At 34.4% G+C, this 24,885-nt stretch overlaps 1 protein-coding gene across 1 annotated transcript in view; it reads right to left on the reverse strand.

Annotated features, from left to right (window-relative positions):
- The window catches only part of SPATA16 (spermatogenesis associated 16), a 203,743-nt gene extending 197,451 nt beyond the window's left edge, over window positions 1–6,292 (reverse strand). Inside the window, exon 1 of the mRNA XM_012731859.1 lies at window positions 5,683–6,292. Coding sequence (XP_012587313.1) covers window positions 5,683–6,204 — 522 coding nt within the window. The 5' untranslated portion in view covers window positions 6,205–6,292. The remainder of the gene's footprint in view (window positions 1–5,682) is intronic.
- Window positions 6,293–24,885: the final 18,593 nt, after the last annotated feature.

The raw sequence follows: 24,885 nt of genomic DNA on the forward strand, positions 1-24,885 counted from the left end.
GGGTTAAAGCACAGCACTAAGAAGCTAAACCCACTTCACCATGAGTTCGAACCCCGCCTGCCCTGGAGGTGATCCACAAGCCAGGCAGACCTCTCCTGGCCCGGCCACTGCTCCCCTCAGCAGTGTACTTAGTTGATCTGCGGGTTCTGCTCCCCTCTCTGTCTCTGGTGAATCCTCTTACCCCACCCTCCCCGACCTCTGGCCTGTACCCCAGTTCTGTATGCATAAATAATCTTTAAAAAGAAAGAAAAAGTAAGGCTGGAATGATGGTATTTATTGGATATATGGCACAAATTTAAAATAACCTTTTGTGAAGATTCCCTGGTGGTAAAGGGTTTAAAGTCTCAGCACTATCAAGCTATCACCAGCCACTGCAGCTTGAGTTCCATCCCTGGGAGCTGACCCACATGGCACAGCAGATATCTTCTCTCTCATCAGCTGCTCCCCTTAGCAGTGTATTTCAGAGATCCTCACTCTGTCTCTAGTGAATCCTCTCAATTCCTGCCCCTCTGGCCTATATCACAGTTTTTGTATGTGTAAACAAATAAAAAAAAATAGATCTTTAAAAAACAATAAATGACCTTTGGTAATTCCTTTGAGTGTTTTTCCTGTAAGGAACAAGAAAAAATCTGACTTGTATGCTCCCATATCTTTAATTTTCTTTCAGGTCTTTATTATTAATAAATATACTACTCCCAATGAAAATGTAGCTATGCTTCTTAATTAATTTCTTCCTATGTTTCATTGACAACCAAACAACTTATTGAATAATGTGTATTTCCTAATGTGCAAATATGACTATATGAAGCTGATGACTTACACGTTTCCTTAGAGAATACACGCTACTTTTTATAGTGCATGAATTTTTATAGCATTTCCCTTTAAAATGTAGGGGATAGCATACAAGCATGAAAAATATCACACGATTTTATGCCTTTCAAATTTAGCTTAAAGTTTTGCTTTGCTATTATAGTTTCTGATTTGAATACAAACACAAGAACAAATGGTAACTGATTTTAGTAAAACTTGACAGTGTGATGAATTGCTCACAGATATGAGGATTCATATTACCTACAAAACTGTTTCAAATTTAGAAAAGAAAGTGCTTTTCTTATCAAGCACATTTAAATAAATGCCTCCTATGGTGTGAAATACTAAAAAATTAAAATTGATTGCTATTTTTGAAGCTAAACTGTTATCTTCTGATTCATTGTATGCTATTAATCATTATCAAATATTATGAATTCATCTAGTCAGTGACTTATGAAAACAAAACAAACTAATATTTTGTCGAGGACACCGGGAAACTAACATACAAGCCAGACTATTTCTAGTGAGTATTAGCTACATTGAACTTATGATAATTCACAATGATAGTTGCCTGGGATCTTTCCCCAGCTTTTGCTTTTCTGTTTTTTTTTTTTTTTTCCTGGTCTTACCTTTAACCACAACCAATCTTCTGTGCATTCAAACAGCTAACTTTGTACCGCTCATTTGGTAGCATTCAGTATGCCTTTCAGTACCTCCCAAGACACAAGCACTTTATGAAAAATTGGTAGTTATCATTCAATATACATTTCTCCTTCTTTCTCAGTACTAGGACTCCGGAATGTGTTAGGACCATCAGAACAACACTATACTTGTCAACCTCGCTGTAGATATTTGAGGCCACATGACTTAATAGGGGTCAATGGAGAAAAAATAGAAACAGCAGGTTTAACTCCCATCAAGTTTTTTGTTTTAAGAAGTTAATTTGAAGAGAAGCTCTGTCTGGGTGCTTATAAGGACAAAGTGTGCTTCACACTCCTTTTTTATCCTTCTGGTTGGCTAGAATGTTGGATGTGATGACACCAACAAGAGCTGCCATTTTGGAAGATGAGGTCAAAGCTACACATTGCAGGACAAAATAGTATCTGACATTCTGATGGTTATAACATATAGCACTTGACTACTGTGAGAAATTTATGTGAGAAAAAAATGTTGCTTTAGACACCATTATTTTGGATTTTCTGTCATTTGTAGTGAAACTTAATCCTAACTTACACTAAAATATTCACTGATGCACCTGTCCTTCAGGTGTGATCTTTATTATTTTGCCTGCGTCTCTCATCCAATATTACTCAAGACTATGTTAGGACCTAACAAAAAGGAAACAATACACTAAACAGTACCTGAGACACTCATTATTGAAGTTAAATTGGCAGGGAAGTAAAATTCAGGGGAAGAGGGAAGAAAGGGTTAAAGAGGTTAAAAATCTTTTGTGTTCCCTGTAGCTTTGGTTTATTAAGAGACATTCTAGGTAAGATTTTAAACTTAACTCCCAAGATAATTATACAAAAGCTAGGCCAGATGTCTAAGCTAAGTTTTGGTCTCAAAATAATTACCTTTGTTAATTATCAGTAATTAGTGTCAGCATCCAAAGCTTTCCTAAAAACCCTGGAGGTAGGAGTGGTGGGGAGAATAGAGAAGGGAGTGAAGAGAGAGAGAGAATATAGTCACAAGAGCAAGTCAGAAGACAAGCATTTTCTGGTACAATTACATTTGGGGTCATTAAAAACTGATTCAAGTTTTACAATTTTGAGCATTGAGTTTTATGGGAAATAGGATATTTTCTTCTACTTAAATATCTTGTTTAGATTTGTTTGGAAGTTTGCATCAACTAAAATATACTGAAGACTATATCATTGCTATAAATAGGTTTATAGTAAGTCAGTGCATGTGCTTTGTTTTCATGCCTTTTTAATTGCAAAAATTATATTTTGGATTAACATTGTAAAGTTTATTATTTCACAGTGTCTATGAGTCAGCAGTTTGGGCACAGGGTACCTCAGGAACTCACACAAGATGGCAATGAAGACTTCAGCTGAGTTTGCTAGACATTTGTAGCTTACCAGGGAAAGATCTGCTTGCAAACTCAGACAAATAGTTATTGGTAATAGTTATTAAGCTGAGGTTGTCTTCAGTAGCTTGCCACATGGGCCTCTCCTATGGCAGTGTGGATCATCAGTGTGTGCCAGTAGAGGGAATGAAAGAGTACTAGCAAGAGAGGGAGAGAGTGGCAAAAGGAAGAAGCATAGTTTTTCATAATCTAATCTAAGAAGTAACATCTCATCACTTTAACTATATTCTACTCAGTTTAAACCAGTCACTGCATTCTAGCCCACATACATGTGGAGAAAATTACAGGAAAGTGAACCTCTGAAGACAGATCACTGGTACTCATTTTAGAAGCGTTCAACAAATATACTTATAGATTTACCTATAAGGACATAATAACAAAGAAACTGTATCTCAGCATATTGAAAGAACTCTTAATTATCAGACTAGTAACATGGGATTTCATTTAAACACTGCTAATTTATTTCATTAAAAATTATGGTTTCCTTTTAAAAAAGTATGTTTATTGATGTAATTTGCTTTATAACATTAAATAAGTTTCAGGTGTAAATTATTGTGAGCTCTATTAATTGATCATTTTTTGCCGAAATTCTATGGGCCCCAGTTACCTACTTGTAGGGTAAGGGGAGGGATGGGAAGCAAAGGGTGAATGTCCCCAATGAACTGTGAGAAAGGATTATCAGTACACTGAAGAGGTATGAATATATTAACCTAAGTCACATGCAATACTGTAAACCAGTAGAAACTCAATCAGAAATGTCATCCAAAAAATGACTGTTTTTCTTTATCTCAGAGTTATACCTTTAACCTATTGACCCCTTCCCCCCAAAATTTCTACTGAGAATAACCCTCACACAGATGCCAGGATCTCTTCCTAGTGCCTTTCATTAGCATCCTTTATTCATTCGGAGGCTGCTGGTTTTTAGCTGAAAGGACAATGGAATGTTCCCAGTGATTTGTAGCTAACTTAAATTGGGGCATGCTTTTAACATGGTTAAAAGTTTACTCAGTGTATTATTTTTTTCTTTCTTTGTGTAGATGACACTTGATGAGGACATCCGTTTTTGTAGTTGTATCTATTTTTTAAAATATTTATGTATTCATGTGTACAAGAGCTAGGGTAAAGGCCAGAGGTACAGGGGAGTGAGAGGATTCACTAGAGATGGGGTGGGGATGAGGTGGGCCGGCAGATCAGGCAGATCTAATGCAATCCCTTCACTGCTGAAGGGAGCAGCAGGCAAGCAGGAGAGGTCTGCTGTGCCCTGTGAATCACCTCCTTGGCTAGGAACTTGTGCTTCAGTGGCTGCAGTTAGCTTCCTAGTGCTGAGACTTAACCCCTGCACCACCAGGGAGGCCCACAGTTGTATCTATTTTTGTGTACTTTACCACTCTGGGTTTCCTGTTTTTTGCTTAGAGTTTCTTTCCAAATACTTAAGGGCACTGTTACCTGTTATTCCTTTAATCATTCAGTGTAGTGATTTTAATCTGAAAATTACAGTGGAAATAATACTTTACTCTTTAAATCTCCATCACAATCATGACTTCTGCCCATGGCCCTTCTCTGATGGTGATTGGATCACTCTTTCAAACCATCTCTAATAGTTTACTGGATTGTCCCCATCACCCGGCTATTAAAGGGAAAAGGACATTTCTTGACTCAATTTTTTTTATCTCCTGTGGCCACCAGGAATACATAGCATGAGATTAATTTCTTTGTGACTAGTGAAATTTGTGGTCACTAATACTGTGTTGCTGGGGGATTCTGTCTACACTGAATAACTTCAGTGCATTATGAGGGGGAGGAATTTTTCCTATTACCTATTTTATGGTTTAGTGATGATTCTCAAATTTACTCTAGTCTATGGACTATTTCATTATGCCATGATGTTGACCAACTAACCTGTTTGCAGAGAGAACATTATTACTCAAACAGCTCACTAGTCTTAAATTTGATGATAAAGTGTATTACTTTGCTTTTAACATGTATCAAGTACAAATTATCAGCCTGTATTAGATAGTAAAAGATGATTAATTTGTAGCAACATGGATGGAACTGGAGGGGATATTGCTAAGTAAACTTAAATCAAAAAGAAGAAAGACAAAGGCCAGTGGTTTCGCTTATACATGGAATATAGAAAATGCAAAAAAAAAAAGGGTCAGACATAGCTAAACAAATAATCAGTCCTAGAATATGACTGCAGAATTAGGGCTCCAGAAGGGGAGGGGAAGCAAGGAGAGCAAGATGGGGGGGTGGGTAGTGGTGTGATAACTAATATCTGAAAGGTGTGCTTCTATTCCTTCTAAATCATATATAGTGTTGTAAACCATATTACACCCCTCCTCCAAAGTAGAGATGGTTATATTCAATTATGAAGACTGTATAACAAAGTGACTATTCATATATTCATTAACTGTCTTTTCTATAGAATCTTTTCTTCATTTGCCACTATACTAAAACAATGTTTTTGTAGTTGTACATTTCAAATTACAAATCCACTTCTATTTTTATATATGTTATGATTTACTACAGAGATTGCTAGCAGAGGAAAAAAAAATGTGAGGTATGCTTTTGGTGTGCTTTCTATATGTCCAGGGCACACAAGCATATTAATTTACAGTCATACCTTATGTTATCATGTGTACTAGGAAATGCATAATCCTCATATCATTCAATATTTTCACACAGTGGTTACTGTTCATTACAGTACCATCAGACCTACTCAATGTAACACTTTTCCACTTCACAGCTTCCTGTTACCATCTATGTTTTCTTTAATTGCATACCTCAAGTGCGGTTCTAAACTGTCCTGCTGCCACGGCGTATTTCTTTTGTCTGTAACAAGAGCTGGCATCCTTTAAGGCTACCTGAAGCCATTTGTCAATCTGAGGCACAAAGCTGAAATTAGGTACATGCAAAGGGTCTACTGTTTCAGCAGCTCGGCATGTTGACTGAATCCCAGTGGACAGGAAGGACTCTACAAACTCATAGCTCACAGCCTCTTCATCGACATAGACCAGCTTGGCCTCCACATCCATGATGTTCTTTAAGGGGATGTGAGGGAGAGGCATGGTGATTAGCGGACTGTCAAGTTCTATTATCTTTGCCTCTTTCTTTCCAGGTGGCTTGTCTTCACCTTCTGCTTTCCGTTTAAAGGCCACTTTCTCTAAATCATTGCTTTGTTTTTCTTTAATGTTCTTTGTCATTTTTATTCTCTCCACTGTGAATTCTACCTGTTTATCTCCACAGTTTTTCTTAATCTCTTGTGGCATTTCCAGGCTGTTGGGTGGGTTTGCTAAGGTGGACATTTTCTTGCTTGTGTTTATTTTTGAACAAGCTGTTCAGGATAAATCCTACTTCTTGTTGTGTTCAAATTCTTACTGCTCCCTGAATCCACTGATTTTTACTGAAACATCTATAGAGACAGGAAGAAAAATGATTTAGGCAATATTCTGAAATTCTAATGGCTTAAACTATAGTCAAATTTATTTTAAACCATATTTTATTCATTCTAGGTATTAGACCTTTAAAGTAAATTATATGTACCTCATCTGCTGACTACTGTACTTGGGAAGTATAATTTCAATCTCAAGTCACCCCCAAATATTAAAAAAAATACATTTAGACAATATCTTTAAAAAATAATCTTTTTTAACATAAAATGAACATTTTTATGAGGTTCCTCAAATCATTGAACAAGAAAACTGTACCTAGTTGCTGAGGACAAAAAAGCTTAAGAAAAATCCATCTCAATATTAATTTCTTCACAAAGGCAGGTGGTTTAGAACTCATTATAAAATATATTGCTAACCTTCATAACAGACTTGGGAATCTAAGGACACTACAGCTGCTTCTTACAAAATGCTTCCAGAAATGTGAACACATTTCCCCCATTTGCTTCTTTTATTAAAAGTGAAAATCTGAAATTTAAATGGCTTTAAAAAGCTATTTTTCAGAACTGACTTGAAAGCTAAAGCAACATGACCTTCAACCTTGGGTCTACTGTACTGAAATTTTTGTAGTCATGGTGTTGATAGGGCACACTATATCACCAATTTTCAAAAACTATAATAACTAAGACTTAGACATACTTTCTGTGTCTCTAGATTAATTTCAAAATAGAAAATGTCCAAGACACAGAAATCATGGAATATGGTTAGTTTCTATTTTTAAATATATTTTTGCCTATCATATTTTGTCCTGGAAAGAACATTTTGTGGAATAAATAGAAATAAGGACTACATTTTTTGAAGAAACTAAGGGATAGAGAAGTTATATTGCTTCTCCAAGTTATGCTGTTGTTCATTAGCCTAAGCTGGATTGCTAGACCCTTATATTCGCTCTCTCCAAGACTGGGCCTTTCCTACACAGCCTGCTGTTCCTTGGGATAGCTAACAGCCAATTTAGGATCACAAAAAGAAGAGAAGAATGAGATGAATATGATATTAAGATTAATGAGATAAAAGCAAACGTTCTTGATGTAATACAAATGGTTCCAGATACAAAATAAAGTCTTACTAGTTTATCAAAGCTTAATTACTTCATTGACATGATTTTCATTTGTTTGAAATAGAAGAGTTTGCATATAAAAAATCTTTAGGAAAAAACCAGACCTTTGACTCTGTACATTTTTTGTCCAGTTTTATTTATATATTTTTTATTTTATTCTCCATTTTGTACATTTTTTAAAATCTCAACCGTAATCCCATACATTCTTAAGGAAAGAAAAAGGAGAAACAGAATTGCACAAATGGCTCTATTTTTCAGTCCCTTTCTCCTACTATTGTACACTTGTGACATTATAAAAGGTTCAGGTCAAATGTGGACATATCAAAAAGTCTATTTTTATGGTCCATATTATCTCATAGGAAAGACCGAATTCCTTTCTTGGATGTTAATTTACAAATGTTTAATGCTGGAATAATATTTCTCCAGTGATTTATACTGAAGTAGTTATACGTCTTTGAAGGGAGAATACCTAAAACATTATTTTTGTGTGTTGTACTTAATACTGAATGACACCATCATGTCTTGGAATCATAGACCCCATCAACACAGCCTTACTTTTGGGAAGGTCCTGTTTTTTGTTTTTTTTTTTTCTTCTTCTTCTTTTGGGATTATTGCAAGCATCCAGTATACCTTGTGCACTGACTATGTGAGTAGTCAGAGAGGTGAGGGAAAACTATCTAGGCCATCACTCTATCTTATGTTTGTCACATTAATTGAATAGAGTAAAAGATATCTCCATCTCTCTCTTCTCTGTCTCCCCCTCTCCTTCCCTCCCTACTTCCATCTATTTCTCCTCCAAGCTCTCCCACTCCAAAGTTGCCCCAATTTTGTTCTATCATATGCTTTCTCTATTTGCAAGAAGAAAATTATTATTTTGAAGATAAAGATTCTGAGCATTTTTGCAGCATGTCTTAAAACTCTGTAAAAAGTATTTTTGTAGTTTTGTGAAGAAACAAAAGTAGAAGAAAATGGTACATAGAACATTTGAAGGAATAAATATGTAAGCAAATTTCCATTTTCAAACATAGAGAGATTAATTATTTCAGATTTACTAAAGAACCAATAATTCAGGCTCCTTAAATGCACAGAATAAGTATCCACAGTGTGCAGGCTGAAACAACATGACCAAATTCAATCATTGTTTTTCAGTGTTGATTGCAAATCAACTAGTTTTAGCTTCAGATTCAGAGTCTGGTTTTTTGGTAAAACATAAACAAAAACTTATACATCCACAGATGACTTTCTTTAATTCTTAAAGTTTACATATATATATATATATATATATTTTTTTTTTTACATCATTTTGTGCATTTTCCCTTTGGATTTCCCATCACCAAATCACTCATGTGCCATCATCCAGTGCATTTCCCTCCCTCCACTGTTTATGATCCCATTCCCCACTCCACACCCACAAAATGTCTCTGGTATATAGCTGTTCATCATTATCATTATTTTTTGCCTATTCCCATTATATTCCTGCTATGAGAGAAACCATCCAGTATTTTTCCTTTTCTTTCTGGCTTATTTCACTAAGCATGATCTTTTCCAGTTCCACCCATGTTGCTGCAAAAGACATGTGTTCTTCCCCTTTTTTGGTTGCTGAGTAATATTCCATTGTGCACATGTACCACATCTTTTTAATCCAGTCAACCATGTTTGGGCATTTGGGCTGTTTCCATGTCTTTCCAATTGTGAATAAAGCAGCAATAAACATGGGTGGTACAGGTGTCTTTTTGAATCACTGTTTTTGTGTCTTCTGGGTAGATACCTAAGAGTGGGGTTGCTGAGTTGTGGGGAAGATCCATGTTTAGCAGTTTTCCATAATGGTTGTATTCATTTGCATTTCCACCAGCAGTGCAGGAGAGTTCCTATTTCTCCACATCCTTGCCAACATTTGTTATTGCTGTTGTTTGAAGATGTGCCATTCTCACTGGGGTGAGGTGGTAACTCATTGTGGTTTTAATTTACATCTCCCTTATTATAGGTGATGTTGAACATTTTTTCATATGCTTGTTGGCCATCTGCATTTCCTCTTTGGAGAAGTGTCTTTGTAGCTCTTCTACCCATTTTTTGATGGGGTTATTTATTTTTTAGAGTTTCATCAGTTCTCCATATATTTTTTATGATCAATCTTTTATCACTAGTTTTGTGTGAGAAAATTTTTTCCCAATCAGTGGGATGTCTGTCTGGTTTTTGTAATGTCTCATTTGCTGTACAGAAGCTCTTTAACTTGATGTAGTCCCATCTATTTATCCTTGCCTTTACTATTGTGGCATTGGGTGCTCTATCTTTAAAGATGTCACTGAAATGTATGTTGTGGAGTGTTTGCCCATCTTTGCTTCAGGTATTCTTTGGTTTCCGTTCTTATGTCTAGGTCTTTAACCCACCTCATAACTCTTAAAACATTTAAAAAATAATTATAAGGCCCTCCCTGCTGGTGCAGTGGGCTAAGCACAGCACTAAGAAGGTAAAACCACTTAATCATGAGTTCGATCCCCGCCTGCCCCGGATGTGATCACATGGTGTGACACCTTGCGCAGCTCCCCTCAGCAGTGTACTTCATCGATTTCCCTGTCCTGTTCCCCACTCTGTCTCTGGTGAATTCTCTCATTGTCCCTGCAAATCTGGCCTGTACTCCAGTTCTGTATGTACAAATAAATAAATCTTTAAATAAATACTAAATAGAATTTTAAAAATAATTATAAATCTCCATTTAAACAATCTGGAATTCAAATCCTTTTATTTGTAATCCAATGTGTGTTTCCAGATTTATTTGTAAACTACTGAGAACTATTCTGATGTTAAGCTGAAGTTCTTGTTATTTTCAAAACAGTGATTTTCCATCGCTCTACTAAAAAGAATTTTCCATCTTTCTACTGAGAGAGAGTTCTCCATCTTCCTGTTCCCATCTCATTCTACCCATCCAAACCTAGTCAGCAGTTATCCATCTCTTCCTCCTCAGAAAAATTATAGTTTTACATTGCTTATTTTTTACTGCTTATTTTTTTTATTGTAGTGATGTATTAATGAATTTTTCCTTCCAATAAGCTTCCTAAAAGAAGAAATGTGCTTTACTTATTGCGACATTAGTTTAACACTTCGGGTAATGCAGGCATTCAATAGATGCTGATCAGTATAGATGCTCTGAATTAAAGGCTAATTTGCACATTTCAAGAAACACAAAATTAGATTTTTCCAAAGGTATAGCCTATAATTGTGTAAAAGTTGTTTTTAAGGTATTTTGTTGGAATTTTTTTATTTTAAATTTGGTCCTGAGGAAAGTACATTTTCTTCTTTGACACTTTAAGTGAATCATGTACCAACTAGATTTAAACTATCAACCTTTTCATTTTTTTTAGTAGTCAAGTTGATTAACATGACATTAGTCAGTGTTCCTGAGGCTCTGAGTTATACTTTAATCATTATTTCAATAAAAATACTTTTAGAGCAAACTATTAGGCAATCACTATGTATGTCAGAGAAGTATTCACTGATAAGATTTTGCAAAAATGTCCATTGCTTAATTTAGAAGACAGCACTGTAATATTGATTTCCTCATAGAGACATGCCTTAAAAAAGATCTTTACCAAATATTGATATGAAACATTAGAACACTCTCCAAGGTTTTATAATAAATACAGGTATAAGAAACAAAGAGAGGTTAATGTTTAATCATTTTCATGGGGTAACCGTTTAAAATTCATTCAGTGGATTTTCAACACATTTATTTTTCTCTTCAAGCATTTTATCAAGCATTCTGTTCAATGCGCGAGTTTCTATTGCTATATAGATAGAATCAGCGATTTACATGGCTTTTAGTACCACAAATTATTCATTAGAATTTCTATTGAAATAGGCAGCTCAAACATGGACAATTCAAAAAAGAGAATCCCTAAAAAATGTGCTCTCTGAAACATTCAACACAGTTGCTATGGTTTTCCTTTTGGAAAAAAAAAAAAAAAAAGATCTAATTTTAACTTGCTGTTAAATGTAACCGGAGAGACATTATGAGGAAAAACATCTTGCTTGTTAGTCCACTAGTACACCTTTTTTTTTTTTTTTAAACTTACTACAAAATATTTCTCCCATACAATATTCATTTATTGGTTACCTACTACAAGTAAGATTCTGTGTTAGGTACTATGAAGGAAACTTAAGATGCCCAAGACAGAGTCTTGGCATTCTGGAACTCATAGTTGGGAGGGGGTATTGATAGGTAATTTTATACAGGGACAACATTTTCTGACTAGACTGAAGTGCTAGAAAAGCAACATGTATCACCATCTTTTTTCTGCACTGTGGTTTAGATCATCTAGAGTATGAAAAATATACAGGTCCTTAATGCATGTTTGTTTTTGAAATGAGTTTGTAGCTGAGGTGAGTTCTATGGTAGTAATAATGGTTTTACTTCTGTGGGAATATGGGCCTGATGAGGTCTTAAGAGATTTAGTTGTATTCATGCAAGTACTCATAAGGCACCATTATAAAGAGAAAAGTGATTTGTCTCACCATGCTTCTTAAGAAATACCAAAAAGTACTACATGTAGCATGATGTGAATAGTCATAATAACTACCATGTGTTCCTGGTTTCCATATTTATCTCGCTGGACTATCTATATGTTCTGATAACAACAGTTTTGCATACTTTTTATTACCTTCAACTTACTACTGAAGAAATCAAGAAGTTGAACAAATTGAAGATCAACAAAAGAATTTGACTGGCCTAAGACTTGAAGCTAAAATATTTGATGTCAAATTCAAAATGTTTTAAACCACAGGGAGATAAATACCTCTGGCTGCACCATCACTGATTGGGATTTTTTACTTTCCTTACTTCAAACTCCTCTTTAACTTAATAACCAGGTTATTAACTTTACTGCTATTTTATTGTGTGAGATTCCTTTTAAAAATGACAATAAAATGAATTGATAATTTATGGTTAATATGTGAACCAAATTAATTGAGAAGGGCATTAGGTTTTAGGTGTTTTCTATAAGATTTTTAGTTTTTAGTATAAGTATGGTCCTGTTGCATTCCAACAGTCATTAAATTCAGGGGAAAAAAATGATGTGACCATTAAACTTCCACATAAGTGGATTCCAGGGAGTTCTATCTTAAAATTGCCAAATGTTTTGCTGATCACTAAGTCACCATATGGGAGTAATGGCATCAAAGCAACTGTACTTCTTTTACCCAGTACACTGTGAATACTTGCCACAATGCATCAGAAAAGCAGCTTCATCACAACATTATGCAGAAGAAAAGCATTCAGTTTGGAGTTACAAGGAAAGGTTGAATTCTAGAGGTGTTAGTTGTTAATGGTTATGTTCTAGGAGAAATTATTCAACCTCTCTAAACTTTTTCTCTTCTGCAAGTGGGATGATCAAATATCCAATTATCATGGGAGAATAAAGAGGTAATGCAATGACATACGTAGGAAGGGTGAGATAATTATACACCTTGTATATAATACTTTGTTTATATAGCTAGTATATTATACACCTCTTTCAGGATCTTTCTGTTCCTTCAACGATTAAACCCTATTGCCTGGATCCAATCCTCTCAAAGACTACTCTCCTGCAACTATCTCCTGTTCTTTTCTTGCTTAATACATGAATACACACACATATCTAACAACATGTATCTTTTAAGAAATGAGCAATACTTGCTATCTGTCTCTGTATCTCTTTGTTACTGTTATCCCTGGTAACCAATCCCCTGTATAGCAAAATTCCTGAAAACATTTGTATGCTTTGTCTTTGCTTGTTCATCACAATCTCTCCTGGCCCCCTCTCCAGGTTCCATGTGTACCATTCCATTAAGACTGTCTTTACACAGGTTGCCAAAGACACACAGATGCCCCTGGCTCTATCTTGATCTGCCCAACCTTGGGGCAGTAGTCTTCATAGGTAACACTCTTTAGTGGAACACTTTCTTCTCATCTTCTAAGACATCACATTCTAATCATTTTCACAATTTTCTAATAATGTTTCATTAACCACTCATTCTCAGTCTCTCTTCTGTTCTACCCAATAGTAGGAGACACTTCTTTTTTCCAGTGACACGCTTTCCTTAAGGCAAGTTGTCAAATCCCACACAGTTACCTTAAACTTTGTTCTAAAACAATACACATTCTTTGTACCTCTGTTCTCTCTGAAAATTAATAAAATGCCTCTCCTCTGTATCTCCTGGAACATGTCTACTATTTTCTAGTCTGGATCTCATTTAGTTCTGCTCATTTAACAAGTTCATTCTCAACTTGGAGCTTTTATACTTATTGGGCTGGAATTTTCTCTTCACTCTTTTACATGGTATTCAGATCACAGCCTAAATGTCTATTCTTAAAGAAGTATTAGTTGATGAATTATATTAACCACTCCAGGCATATATCCATTTTAAATCACTCCTTACCATTTACCATAGCAATATTTGTTATGTATATTTCATTCATATCTATCTTCATCCACGAAATATAAGCACCATGAGGGCCTGTTTACAGCTCTATACCTAGTTCACAGCATTCTCTTCTGAATATTCTTGACACAGAGTAAGTACACAATAAAAATTTGTTGACTAGACAAATGGATGACTGTATCTTATCATCCATTATAAAAGCTTAGGTAAGTTAGTTGGTAGTCATGCAATATTAAATAGCTTTTTAAAATTAGTTTCACCACTGAAAGTTTCTCCAGGCACTGTGGTTCCTGGTTCTTTCTTTTTTCTGTTTGTTACTCTATGTCAACAATTTGATGTGCCTACCCTGGTCTCTGATTCTTTACTAACATAAAATATGGCTCATTCAAAACCAAAAGCATCAGAAAAATCAGATCCTTTTGGGGAAATTATACAACTTTCTATTTTTGGAATTTGATCTATAAGGGCACAACTGTACTTATCTAAGATCTTTATTCTAATTTGATTGTAAAATAACTCATTTGCTTTGGCAGGAATATGAGCATAAGGGAGGTAATGGTTCAGTGTACTGCAGAAACCTTTGACTACATTTTTTCTTGAAACATAAATGCCATCAGTGTACCAAATTTAAAGCCATCCTGAGAGAAAGTTTGAATCTTGTCCTGTTTCTTTGCAAACATTGCCCCTGTCCTTTTATAAATATGATCCAAGTTCTTATTTACTTAAGAGGCCAAGGTTTTGCATGTGTTTAAAGAATATCTGCTTCCTGTTTAACTTTGGTCAAGTCTTTAATTCTGTTGATGTACGTCTTAATTCTTAGATGTCCACATTGTATTTCTTAAACCATGACTGATAATTATAGAAGGGTATAGATGATGAAGAAATGAACTCAGGAAGGTGAATTACCTGCACAGGGCCATACAGCAAAGAAACTCACAGTTCTTTCTAACTCATTCCACTGCTTCCCACCATAATATGGAAGGTATCGGTTATCATAATTGCCATTTCAAATGAAGGAATATGTATTGCACAGTTCAGTGCTTTGTTTATAGAATTACAAAATTAATGAGCAATAACCAGGAAGATTTCTTATCTTTACATTTACCTTTAAATTACTTAAGTAAATGTTATGTTATTATAGATGTTTTAAAATGAAGTCTAACCAGAGGTAGAAAATGTATCTTAAAAATCAACATTTTATTGGAAATAATTTCACATTACAGAAAAGTAGTTGGGGTAAGATCAAGAACTCTAAATTGTCCTTTATATTTACCATAATTTTAAAACATTTTGGCCACATTTGTCATTTTCTCTTGTGTGTGTTTACATAGGTAAGATGGAGATAGAAAGACACACTCACTTATGTAGATTTGTAACATTTTTTATTTCTTGAAATCATTTTTGAAGTTGTATAGATAATGCCTCATTATCTCTTACCTAAGTGCACATTTAATATAGGAAATATTTCTCTTATGTAACTAATACATTCACAGACTTTAGTATAATACTATTGTTTAATCTACAGCACCTGTTCCAATTTTGTCAATTGTCTTGAAGATGTCCTTTATCCAGTACAGGAAAATATATTGGATTGTCATGTCCTTTTAGTCTCTTTTACACTAGAACAATTCTTCAATATTATGCACTATTTCACTGTCTTCCATGGTATTGATATTTTGAACAGTATGAAGCAGCTATTTTGCAAAATCTGCTTCACTCTGGCTTTGTCTGATACATCCACATGATTAGATTCAGTTTAAATATGCCCAGTTGGAATACGACAGAATGATATGTTCTTCTTTGGATATTACATTTGGAGGCACATAATGAGGCACATAATGTCACTTGCTTTTTTTTTTTTTTTTGGTGATGACGATTAAGATGTTATTTTCTCTAGATTACAATTAAAATATTTTCCTGTTGGAAGTCATAAGCAGTCTGTAAGGGACACTTTCAAATTATGCCATTATTCTACTCCCCTTTTGATTTAGCATCCACTGATGATACTTGCCCAAATCAATCTTCATTATGATGACTGCAAAATGGTGACTTTTCTCTCCCCAATTTGTGGATATTATTAGATTGTCCAGACAAAGGGTTATCATTGAAGTATCTGATGAATATATGCTGAGTCTGTCTTTTTGCCATCCTTTTTTCTTCTTGACTTTATGTATTCTCATTTTTTTTAAAAAGTAAAACATGTTCATTTACAACACAAATTAAGTAAAAATGTATGAAAACATTTAAATAACAACTGCATTATGTTGATCAAAAATTTCAAATATGAAAAATGAATTATAGCACTGAAAGTGAATCACAGAGTACATGGACTCCAACTTTTTATTTTAGAGGTGAAGGCCAAAGAGAATTTATCCATATCTAGTGGCAACAACAGAACTTGAAGTTGATCTGAAGGTTCTTGTTTTAAGTTTCTATCACATCCACATTATTTTAAATTTAATCAAAGCTTCTTTGTTAACAACAACATAATGTCCTCATTAGTTAGAAGCAAAAATTTGTGGCATAAAATAGGCAAAATGATGGTGGATTACATAATGGTGATTTAAAGAACCCAACTTTCTTAAAATTTTGTCAGTGCATTCAGTCATTCCTTTTTTACTAAGCATTTGTTCTGTGTGCATACCTGCTTGAATACAGGGACGCAATGATGAGGCAGATTTCATCTCTACTTTCAAAGAGTATGTTATAGTTTCGTTTAAGGAGAGCATACATTAATATGCATCAGAATCCACTGAGGGATTATCATAAGCAAATAAATAAATAAAATAATACCTACATATAAAATTTACTATCAATGTTTAATTATTGGAGCTTCAATTTACATTGTGAAACTTAACTTCCATGTACACACACACACACGTAATTTTTATCCACTAGTATTTATGTATAAATTGAATCAAAGACATTTCGAGGATTTTGTGTTCTGGACAGCATTCAGTAAATTAAGAAAGATTCTGTCACAAATAGTGATAGCTGATGTACTTCTATGGTTAGACACACCCACCAAATAGTGCATAATTCATAAAACATGCACTCAATGGGTAATGCATGAATAAATGTTTGTCACTCTTACATTAGAAATAAAACCTGAGGTATGAAGATAGATGACTACTCAGTTATTTCCCCCTAACTGCTCTGGATATCTGTTTTCACTTAAGATCATCATGAATCTCTGTAAACTATCTTTTGGGGTGGGGTAGAGACAGGTAGTGAGTGCACACAGAAACCCCTTAATCTCTAAACATACAATAAACTAAAACTAATACTGTTGTTGCATTAATACTTTACCATATGTTTGCAGTGCATTTTAGCTCAATGCCTGCTAAATGATTCTTCCCCTTTGAATTTGGAAGAATAAAGGGTCATTTTTTAGCACTTGAGAAACTGTTGGATAAGATTTTTTTTATGTGATTTGCATGAAGAATATTGGTACAATGTTATGTTGTGCTTACTAAAGAAGCTGACAGGAAAGACAAAGAGGAAGAGAAAGATGGAAGTGGAGGGAAGAAAAGCAAACATACAGATGATAGATAGCTGCATAGGTAGATTATAAATAGGTAAGTAGATAAATTATATATATGTTATGTGTTTAATATATAAATAAAATATATTAAAATGGTTTATTAATATACTTACCTATAATATACTTATACATGCCATTCCACTAGGCATGATAGCCATCTGAACAAAAGCAGGGCTTACCTCTGAATATCCGGAAGATTTTCAGTTTGGCATTTACTAAATATACTGTAATTATGAAGTGCTTTCAAGCAGAACTATATAGATCTTGTATATATTTCTCTTGCTATGCTTGTTGAAGTTATTTTGTTTCTTCTTTAATGCCTCCCTTCTTGAAGCCAATAGACTCACGTTTACAAACCGGGGAGCTACTCTTTGGCTGCTACCTTCCTTCCCAATGAAAGGCGAAATAGAGAAGCATCATGCAGCTTTTCTAACCCTCTGTCAACAGTGTCTTATGACTCACGTTACTCAAAGCAATGTCTTACCCATCTTGCCCCTGTCTGCAGATTTGAAACACATATTCTCATTTCAAGGTATAGCCAGCTTCCCTTGGCTTCTCTCTGATATGTAAAAAGGGAGATGGGCAAAGAGCCCTCTGGGTCTCTCTTCATATCTATACTATATTTTTTTTCTCCCCTCTTCAAAACGAAAAGAAATGAAAAATGATAATTGATTACGTGTATAGTCTTTTAGTACTATTATTTGAAAATTTCTTTTAAACATTTTTTTTTTAGTATAAGTAATGATACTTTGTAGAAATGCACTTGCCTTTAGGAGAAATTAATTTGGGAATTAAGATAGAGATAATGTTTAAATAGTTTAGAATTAATTATTTTGCCTTTTCAATAAGATTTCAATTACATTTAATGAAGATTTACAGGTTTACAGCATTGAAAGATATTTGAAAACTGCTTTTGTATTAATCATCCAGTAATAACTTCTCAGTTGAAGTCAAAGATCTGTTTGGAAAAAAGTTTGCGTGTGTATCAAACTTCAAAATAAAACCATATTTTAAAAATTATGATATTGACAGTCTGAATCTGCCAAAATATATCATTCAGACTTTTCTGGTACACCTTAGCTTTGGCTTATGAGTAGACTGCAATAGTTTGTAGCAGATAAGAACTTTTTTGTTGAGAACAAATAGAAAAGCAGGGTGAAATACCAGATCATTTGTTTGAGTGTAGTGGAGAGCTAGAGAGGCAATGAGAAGTGAAGAAGGTATAATTCCATCTTTGAAGTGAGATGTCTTTTGTGGTCATTTTTATACTGGAGGTATTTGCCAATTCAGCAAGGAAGCAGCTAAGAATTTCAGCATTTCTCTGAAGGAAGAGCACTTCTGGATGGTAGAGAAACCAGCTCAGCTTTGGACTGGTAGTTGGGAAGCCTTGAGTATAGAGATATTTACCCTCCAGAAAAAAAAAAAAAAGCCAATTTCTGGGACTACAGGAGGGAGAAAGGATGCTAAGATCTATGTGGGAAGTCTTTGAAAAGCAATAGAAAGTTTTGGCAGTCTTGTCAGATAAGGGCCTACTGGAAGAAGTTCCTCAGAGGATATCAGACTTTCATCTGGAAACTCTTCAGAAACAGACAAACCAAACCAGAAATACACTATACAGAGCTGTAATGAAGCCCCATGAAGCAGTTAGTGAGCAAGTTAAGGTGAAATGCTGTGTTATCTACTCTCTGTGAACAAGAGGATAAACTCACTATGCAGGAAGACATAGCATCTCGATCCTGTATAATCTTTTCTACACTATGCTCAGCATTTAATAAAGAAATATTAAGCGTTCTTTCCCCAAAAATTCAAGATAGCATAATTTAAAACCAAAAGAGAAAGTAGATTATAGAAACACTAAAAATATGTGATCACAATATTGATATTAACTAAGGAATTTGAAATAATGGTAATATATTTAAGATAATAGAAAATGAGATGATAAAGAAAAGGAATTTTATGGGAATATTGAAATCAGCAAAAAGAGTCAAATGAAAATTCCAGAACTGAGAAAAACACTATCTAAATGGACTCATTAAATGGTTTGAACTATTGATTTAAATGCAACAGAAGACAGGATGAGTCAATTCAAGAAACAGTAAAACATACCTGAATTTAAGCAGAGAGGTTAAATACTGGAAAAATACAGAAAAGAAATTTAGAGAAGTTAAATAGTTTTAACAGATGTGTAGTGGAACCACAGAAGGAACACAGAATGAAGCAGAAGTAAGAACAAGTGGTAAGGCATAAAGAGTATTATTAAAAGTACATTTACTCTTGATTTTTTTAATAGTTACTGTGAGAATATACATATAAATAAATACTATCAGTTATGTGTATAAATAATAACACATGTCTCCATCGAATTTAAACTGTATGTAGAATTTAAAGAATAGCAATACTATAAGAGATGGTAGAGGGATATATTAAAGTGCTCTAATGTTCTAAAATTATTAGAAATTTGAGAAAATGAGCACTTGTGTTAATTATAATAAGACATAGATTTCTGTTGTAATTTTAGGATAACATTAAGGAACAGTAATAGAATTTATAATGAACAAATTAATATAGGGAAAAATGAAATATTTTTGATTAATCCCCAAAAAGCAAGAAATGAAGAAAAAGGGTCAAATAAAATACAGTAGCAATATGGTAGCTATAACCTCAAATATATCAGTAATAACTTTAGTTTGAAAGTACTAAACATTACAGTACAGAATATAAGATTTTCACACTTGAAAAAAAAAAGCAACTTCATTTGTAGAGGTGTGAATCCATATACCTAAACATATGTAGTGGTGTAAATGAATGTTAGATCAATAAGCATAATTAAATAATTTAGAAATTCCAACTCTAATTGCTTAAGAGAGATATACTTTAACATATGACATAGAAAAGTTGAAAACAAAACCATTGCAAAAACAGTAGGCCTCAGACATGACAATGTAAGGACTGTACTCTTTAAAAAGGTAAACTTTAGGGCAAGAAATATTTCTAGATAAACATGTATACCCATTATTAATGTGTCTTTCAACTCCAAAAATATCCTTCTCCATGTTTTTATTGGAATCAGATTCTGTATTCTGTGTTTCCATTTTTTTTTTATTTTACATATATATATATATCTTTAGGTAACTTTGGTTTATATATCATCTACAATTTAGGAGTATAGTTTCACACCTTTTCAGATATGTGCTCCCACAACACACCTACCACTGTAGCACCCATGACCCTCTTCCATTGTCCATTGTCTCGTTTGCTCCCTAACTTGCTAAATCCCACTCTCCCTATCTATTTAGTTTCAACTATGCAGTCAGATTTCTTGGATTTGTTTTTGTTTATTTTGTCTGTTCCTCTGTTTCTTTGTATTCCATGTATGAGTGAATCCATCAGTATTTGTCTTTCTTCTGATTTATTTGGCTTAGCCTAATCTCCTCCAATCCATTCACATTGTTGCAAATGACAGTCAGTCATCTTTTTCATAGCTGAATAATATTCCAGTATGCATGCATACATTCCTTGGTTATTGTAAATAGTGTACATTAAACATAAGACTGCATGTGTCCCTTTAGTTTATTTTGCTGTTAGACACCTAGATTATAATTGCTATGTCATATGGCATATATATACACATATATACACATATGTATATGTATGTGTATATATACATACATATACATATATATATAATTGCTATGTCATATGGCATATATATATACATATGTATATGTATGTGTATATATACATACATATACATATATATATATATATATATATATGATATTTTGAGGAACTTCTATATTGTTCAATAGACCAGTCTTCATTTCCCCCAATAGCATATGGGAATTTATTTTATTAAGGTTTATTTTTATTTATGCATACAAGAACTTGGATGTAGGCCAGAGTTGCAGAGGGTGAGAGGATTTATTAGAGACAGTGTAGGGAGCAGAACAGGCATATTTACTGAAATACATTGCTGTGCTTGTGCTGCAGTGGCTGCTGATAGCTTCATAGTGCTGAAAAATAAACCCTTGCACACCAGAAAGGCCCAGAATTTTTTCCCCACATGCTTGCCAGTACACTCTTTATGGTCCTTTTCATACATATGGGCACTTTTTATAACTGCCAGGTACTGTATCATTATGGTTTGCTTTGCATTTCCCTGATGAAAGGAGATAGTAAACATAAAATTACTTGTTGGCCATCTGTATGTCTCAGAAGTGTCTATCTCCTATGTCCATTTTTTTTTTTTGCAGTTTTTTTTTTTTTTTAAAGATTTATTTATTTGTGCATACAGAACTGGGGTACAGGCCAGAGGCTCAGGGGTGGTGAGAGGCTTCACCAGAGACAGAGTGGGGAACAGAACAGGCAGATCAACGAAGTACACTGCTGAGGGGAGCAGCGGGCGGGTCAGGAGAGGTCTGCCACGCCATGTGGTCACCTCCGGGGCAGGCGGGAATCGAACTCATGCGGAAGCATCTTTAGATTCTCAGTGCTGTGCTTTAACCCGCTGCGCCACCAGGGAGGGCCCTATGTCCATTTTTTAATTGGATTTTTATTTTCATTGTGCTGAGTTGTATGATACCTTGGGAATCTTAGGTCTTTACCTCTGGTGTGATTATGATGTGCAAATCTTTTCTCTAGAATAGTGTGTCTTTTAGTTTTCATGATAGTTTCTACTGCTGTGTAGAAGCTTTTTATTTTCATTTATTCCCATTTGTTATTTTTGCTTTTGTTTCCCTAGCCTTCGGAGTTAAGGCCCCAAATATATCATTGAAACCAACATCCTAAAGTACTTTGCTTAAGTTTTCTTAAATGTATTTTATGGTTTCAGGTCATACATTCAAGTCTTTGATCAATTTGGACACACTTTTTGTGAGATAGTGATCTAACTAAATTCTTTTCCATGTGTCTGTTCAGTTTTCCCACCATCACTTGTTGAAAAAGGCTTTTCTTTCTTCATTGTATACTTGGTTCTTTTGTTAAAGATTAATTCTACACATAAGTGTGAGTTTATATCTGGGCCTTCAATTCTACACCATTGGTTTGAGTGTCTGTTTTTTTTTTTTAAAGATTTATATATTTATTTATGCATATAAAACAGAGCTACAAACCAGAGGTGCAGGGGTGGTGAGAGGATTCACCAGAGACAGAGTGGGGAGCAGAACAGGATGACTGACTGAGATACACTGCTTAGGGGAGCAGTGGGCGGGTCAGCAGAGATCTGCTGCACCATGTGGGTCACCTCTGGGGCAGGGATCGAACTCATGATGAAGTAGCTTTCGCTTCTCAGTGCTGTGCTTTAACCCGCAGTGCCACCAGGGAGGGCCCTGCGTGTCTATTTTTTATCCCAATGCCATACTGGTTTTGATTTATAGCATAGTTTGAAGTTTCAGAGTGTGATTGCATGATGCTTCTTCCTTTTCTTGCCCAGGATTATTTTAGCTCTTCAGTCTTTTTGGTTCCATATAAATTTTAGTTGTATTTTTTCTATTTCTTTGAAGAATGCCATTGAAATTTTGATAAGGAATGCATTAAATATGTATTATTTTGGATTAATTCATCGTTTAACAATGTTAATTCCCATAATCCAGGAGCAGGAAATACCTTTTTACTTCTTTGTGTCCTTTTCAGTTTATTTTAGTGATTTCATAAATTTTCATTGTACAGTTCTTTTACTTCCTTTGTTAACATTATCATTTAATTTGACAAAACTGTGAATGCAATTTTTTTCTTTCTCCTCTACTCTAGTTCATTTATTTTTTGCCTACAGCAATACAACATATTTTTGTATGTTGATTGCGCGACCCTCTACTTCACTACTTCACTGTTCTGACCTATTTTCTCTAATAGTTTTTTTAAGGAATCCCAGGTTCTTATATATGTTGTTTGCACGTGACATGAAAATATGCAATCGACTGCATTTCTTTTTTACAAATGGCTGGGATACTCTGTCAATCAGAGTTCTATTAAAAAAAAAAAACAAAACAAAAAAACTACCAGGTTGCAAGAGGAAGAGAGTTTCCTTCTTGTAGTGCTCTGTTTGTACCACAGAAAGTAAATGTATTTGTAAGTGTGTAGGTAGCACTTATTGCTTGCTCATGGCTCTCATAAGTCAGTGGTAGTGTCCTAAAACAAATCTCTAGCAATATAATTTTGCTGCTTTCCTACTTCTGTAGCAAGGAATCCCACCTTACCATCTATAGGTAGAGAGTTCCAGGAGGTCTGACTTTTAACATTGCAGGATGTCTTTTTTTTTTTTTTTAAAGATTTTATTTATTTATTCATATAGAACTGGGGTACAGGCCAGAGATGCAGAGGGTGAGAGGATTCACCAGAGACAGAGTGGGGATCAGAACAGGCAGATCGACGAAGTACACTGCTGAGGGAAGCAGTGGGCGGGTCAGGAGAGGTCTGCCTCGCCATGTGGACTCCTCCGGGGCAGGCGGGAATTGAACTCATGCTGAAGTGGCTTAAGCTTTGTAGTGCAGTGCTTTAACCCGCTGCGCCACCAGGGAGGGCCTGCAGGATGTCTTTTAATGTTCTGGGCACCTTCCTTGCACCTTTCCTTCTTCCTGAAGGAGAGTGGTGTATGAGTTGCAGATTTCTATAATCTGTGTAGTTCTCTTTCTATTCCTTTTAGCAATTAACCACTTTTTGTTTCAATTAACAACAATTTATAGAGTTGTTACTCGTTTCTGTTATTATTATTATTCCTTTACTGTACCTTAAGTGATACAGAATATTTATGATAAAAGGGAACTCTGTAAGAATCTTACAATTCAAAATCTGTTATTTAGTCAATAACATGGCTTAAAATACACAAAGCAAAACTATAGAATTAAAGAAGAAAGTGACAAGTTTTTGATCACAGTGAGAACTTTTAATATATTAATATATTATATATCAATATATATTAATATGTATAATATAAATATATGTAATATATTAATATATTAATAGTTAATAGAATTTTATATATAGAGAAAAATACAGGAAGGAAAAAAGAAGTAAAAATCTTTAATAGATACAGACATTCAGAGCAACAAAAGTAACAAACTTGATCTAATTGATATAGGAAGACTCTTACAACACAGAACATGAGAATATATTTTTTATCAAGTCCACTTGAAACTTTTACTAAAATTGGCCTTGACTCAATCATTAGTCAAGTCACAATAAATTTCTCTTTACATATAGAAATACAAATGACCAAGAATAGCTAAGCTAAACTTTAGAACAAAGTTTGAGGACTTAAAACAGTCCAATAGTGAGATTTATTATAAAGTAATAGTAATTAAGACAGTGTGGTTTCACTGCAAGTATAAACAGTTTGACCACTTGGCTGAATAAAAAGTGCATGAATAGACCCACACATAAATGATCTGATTTATAGCAAGATTAGCCATACCGTGCAACAGAGTATATTCTAGTGTTTTAATAAATGGTGATTGATTAAATAAAATATAAAGAGTGAATGTGACATATGCACAGATCAATTCTAGCGCATCATAAAAATAAATGC

This window comes from Condylura cristata, unplaced genomic scaffold (assembly GCF_000260355.1).
Source record: "Condylura cristata isolate star-nosed mole 26May11 unplaced genomic scaffold, ConCri1.0 scaffold00003, whole genome shotgun sequence".
Lineage (NCBI taxonomy): Eukaryota > Metazoa > Chordata > Mammalia > Eulipotyphla > Talpidae > Condylura > Condylura cristata.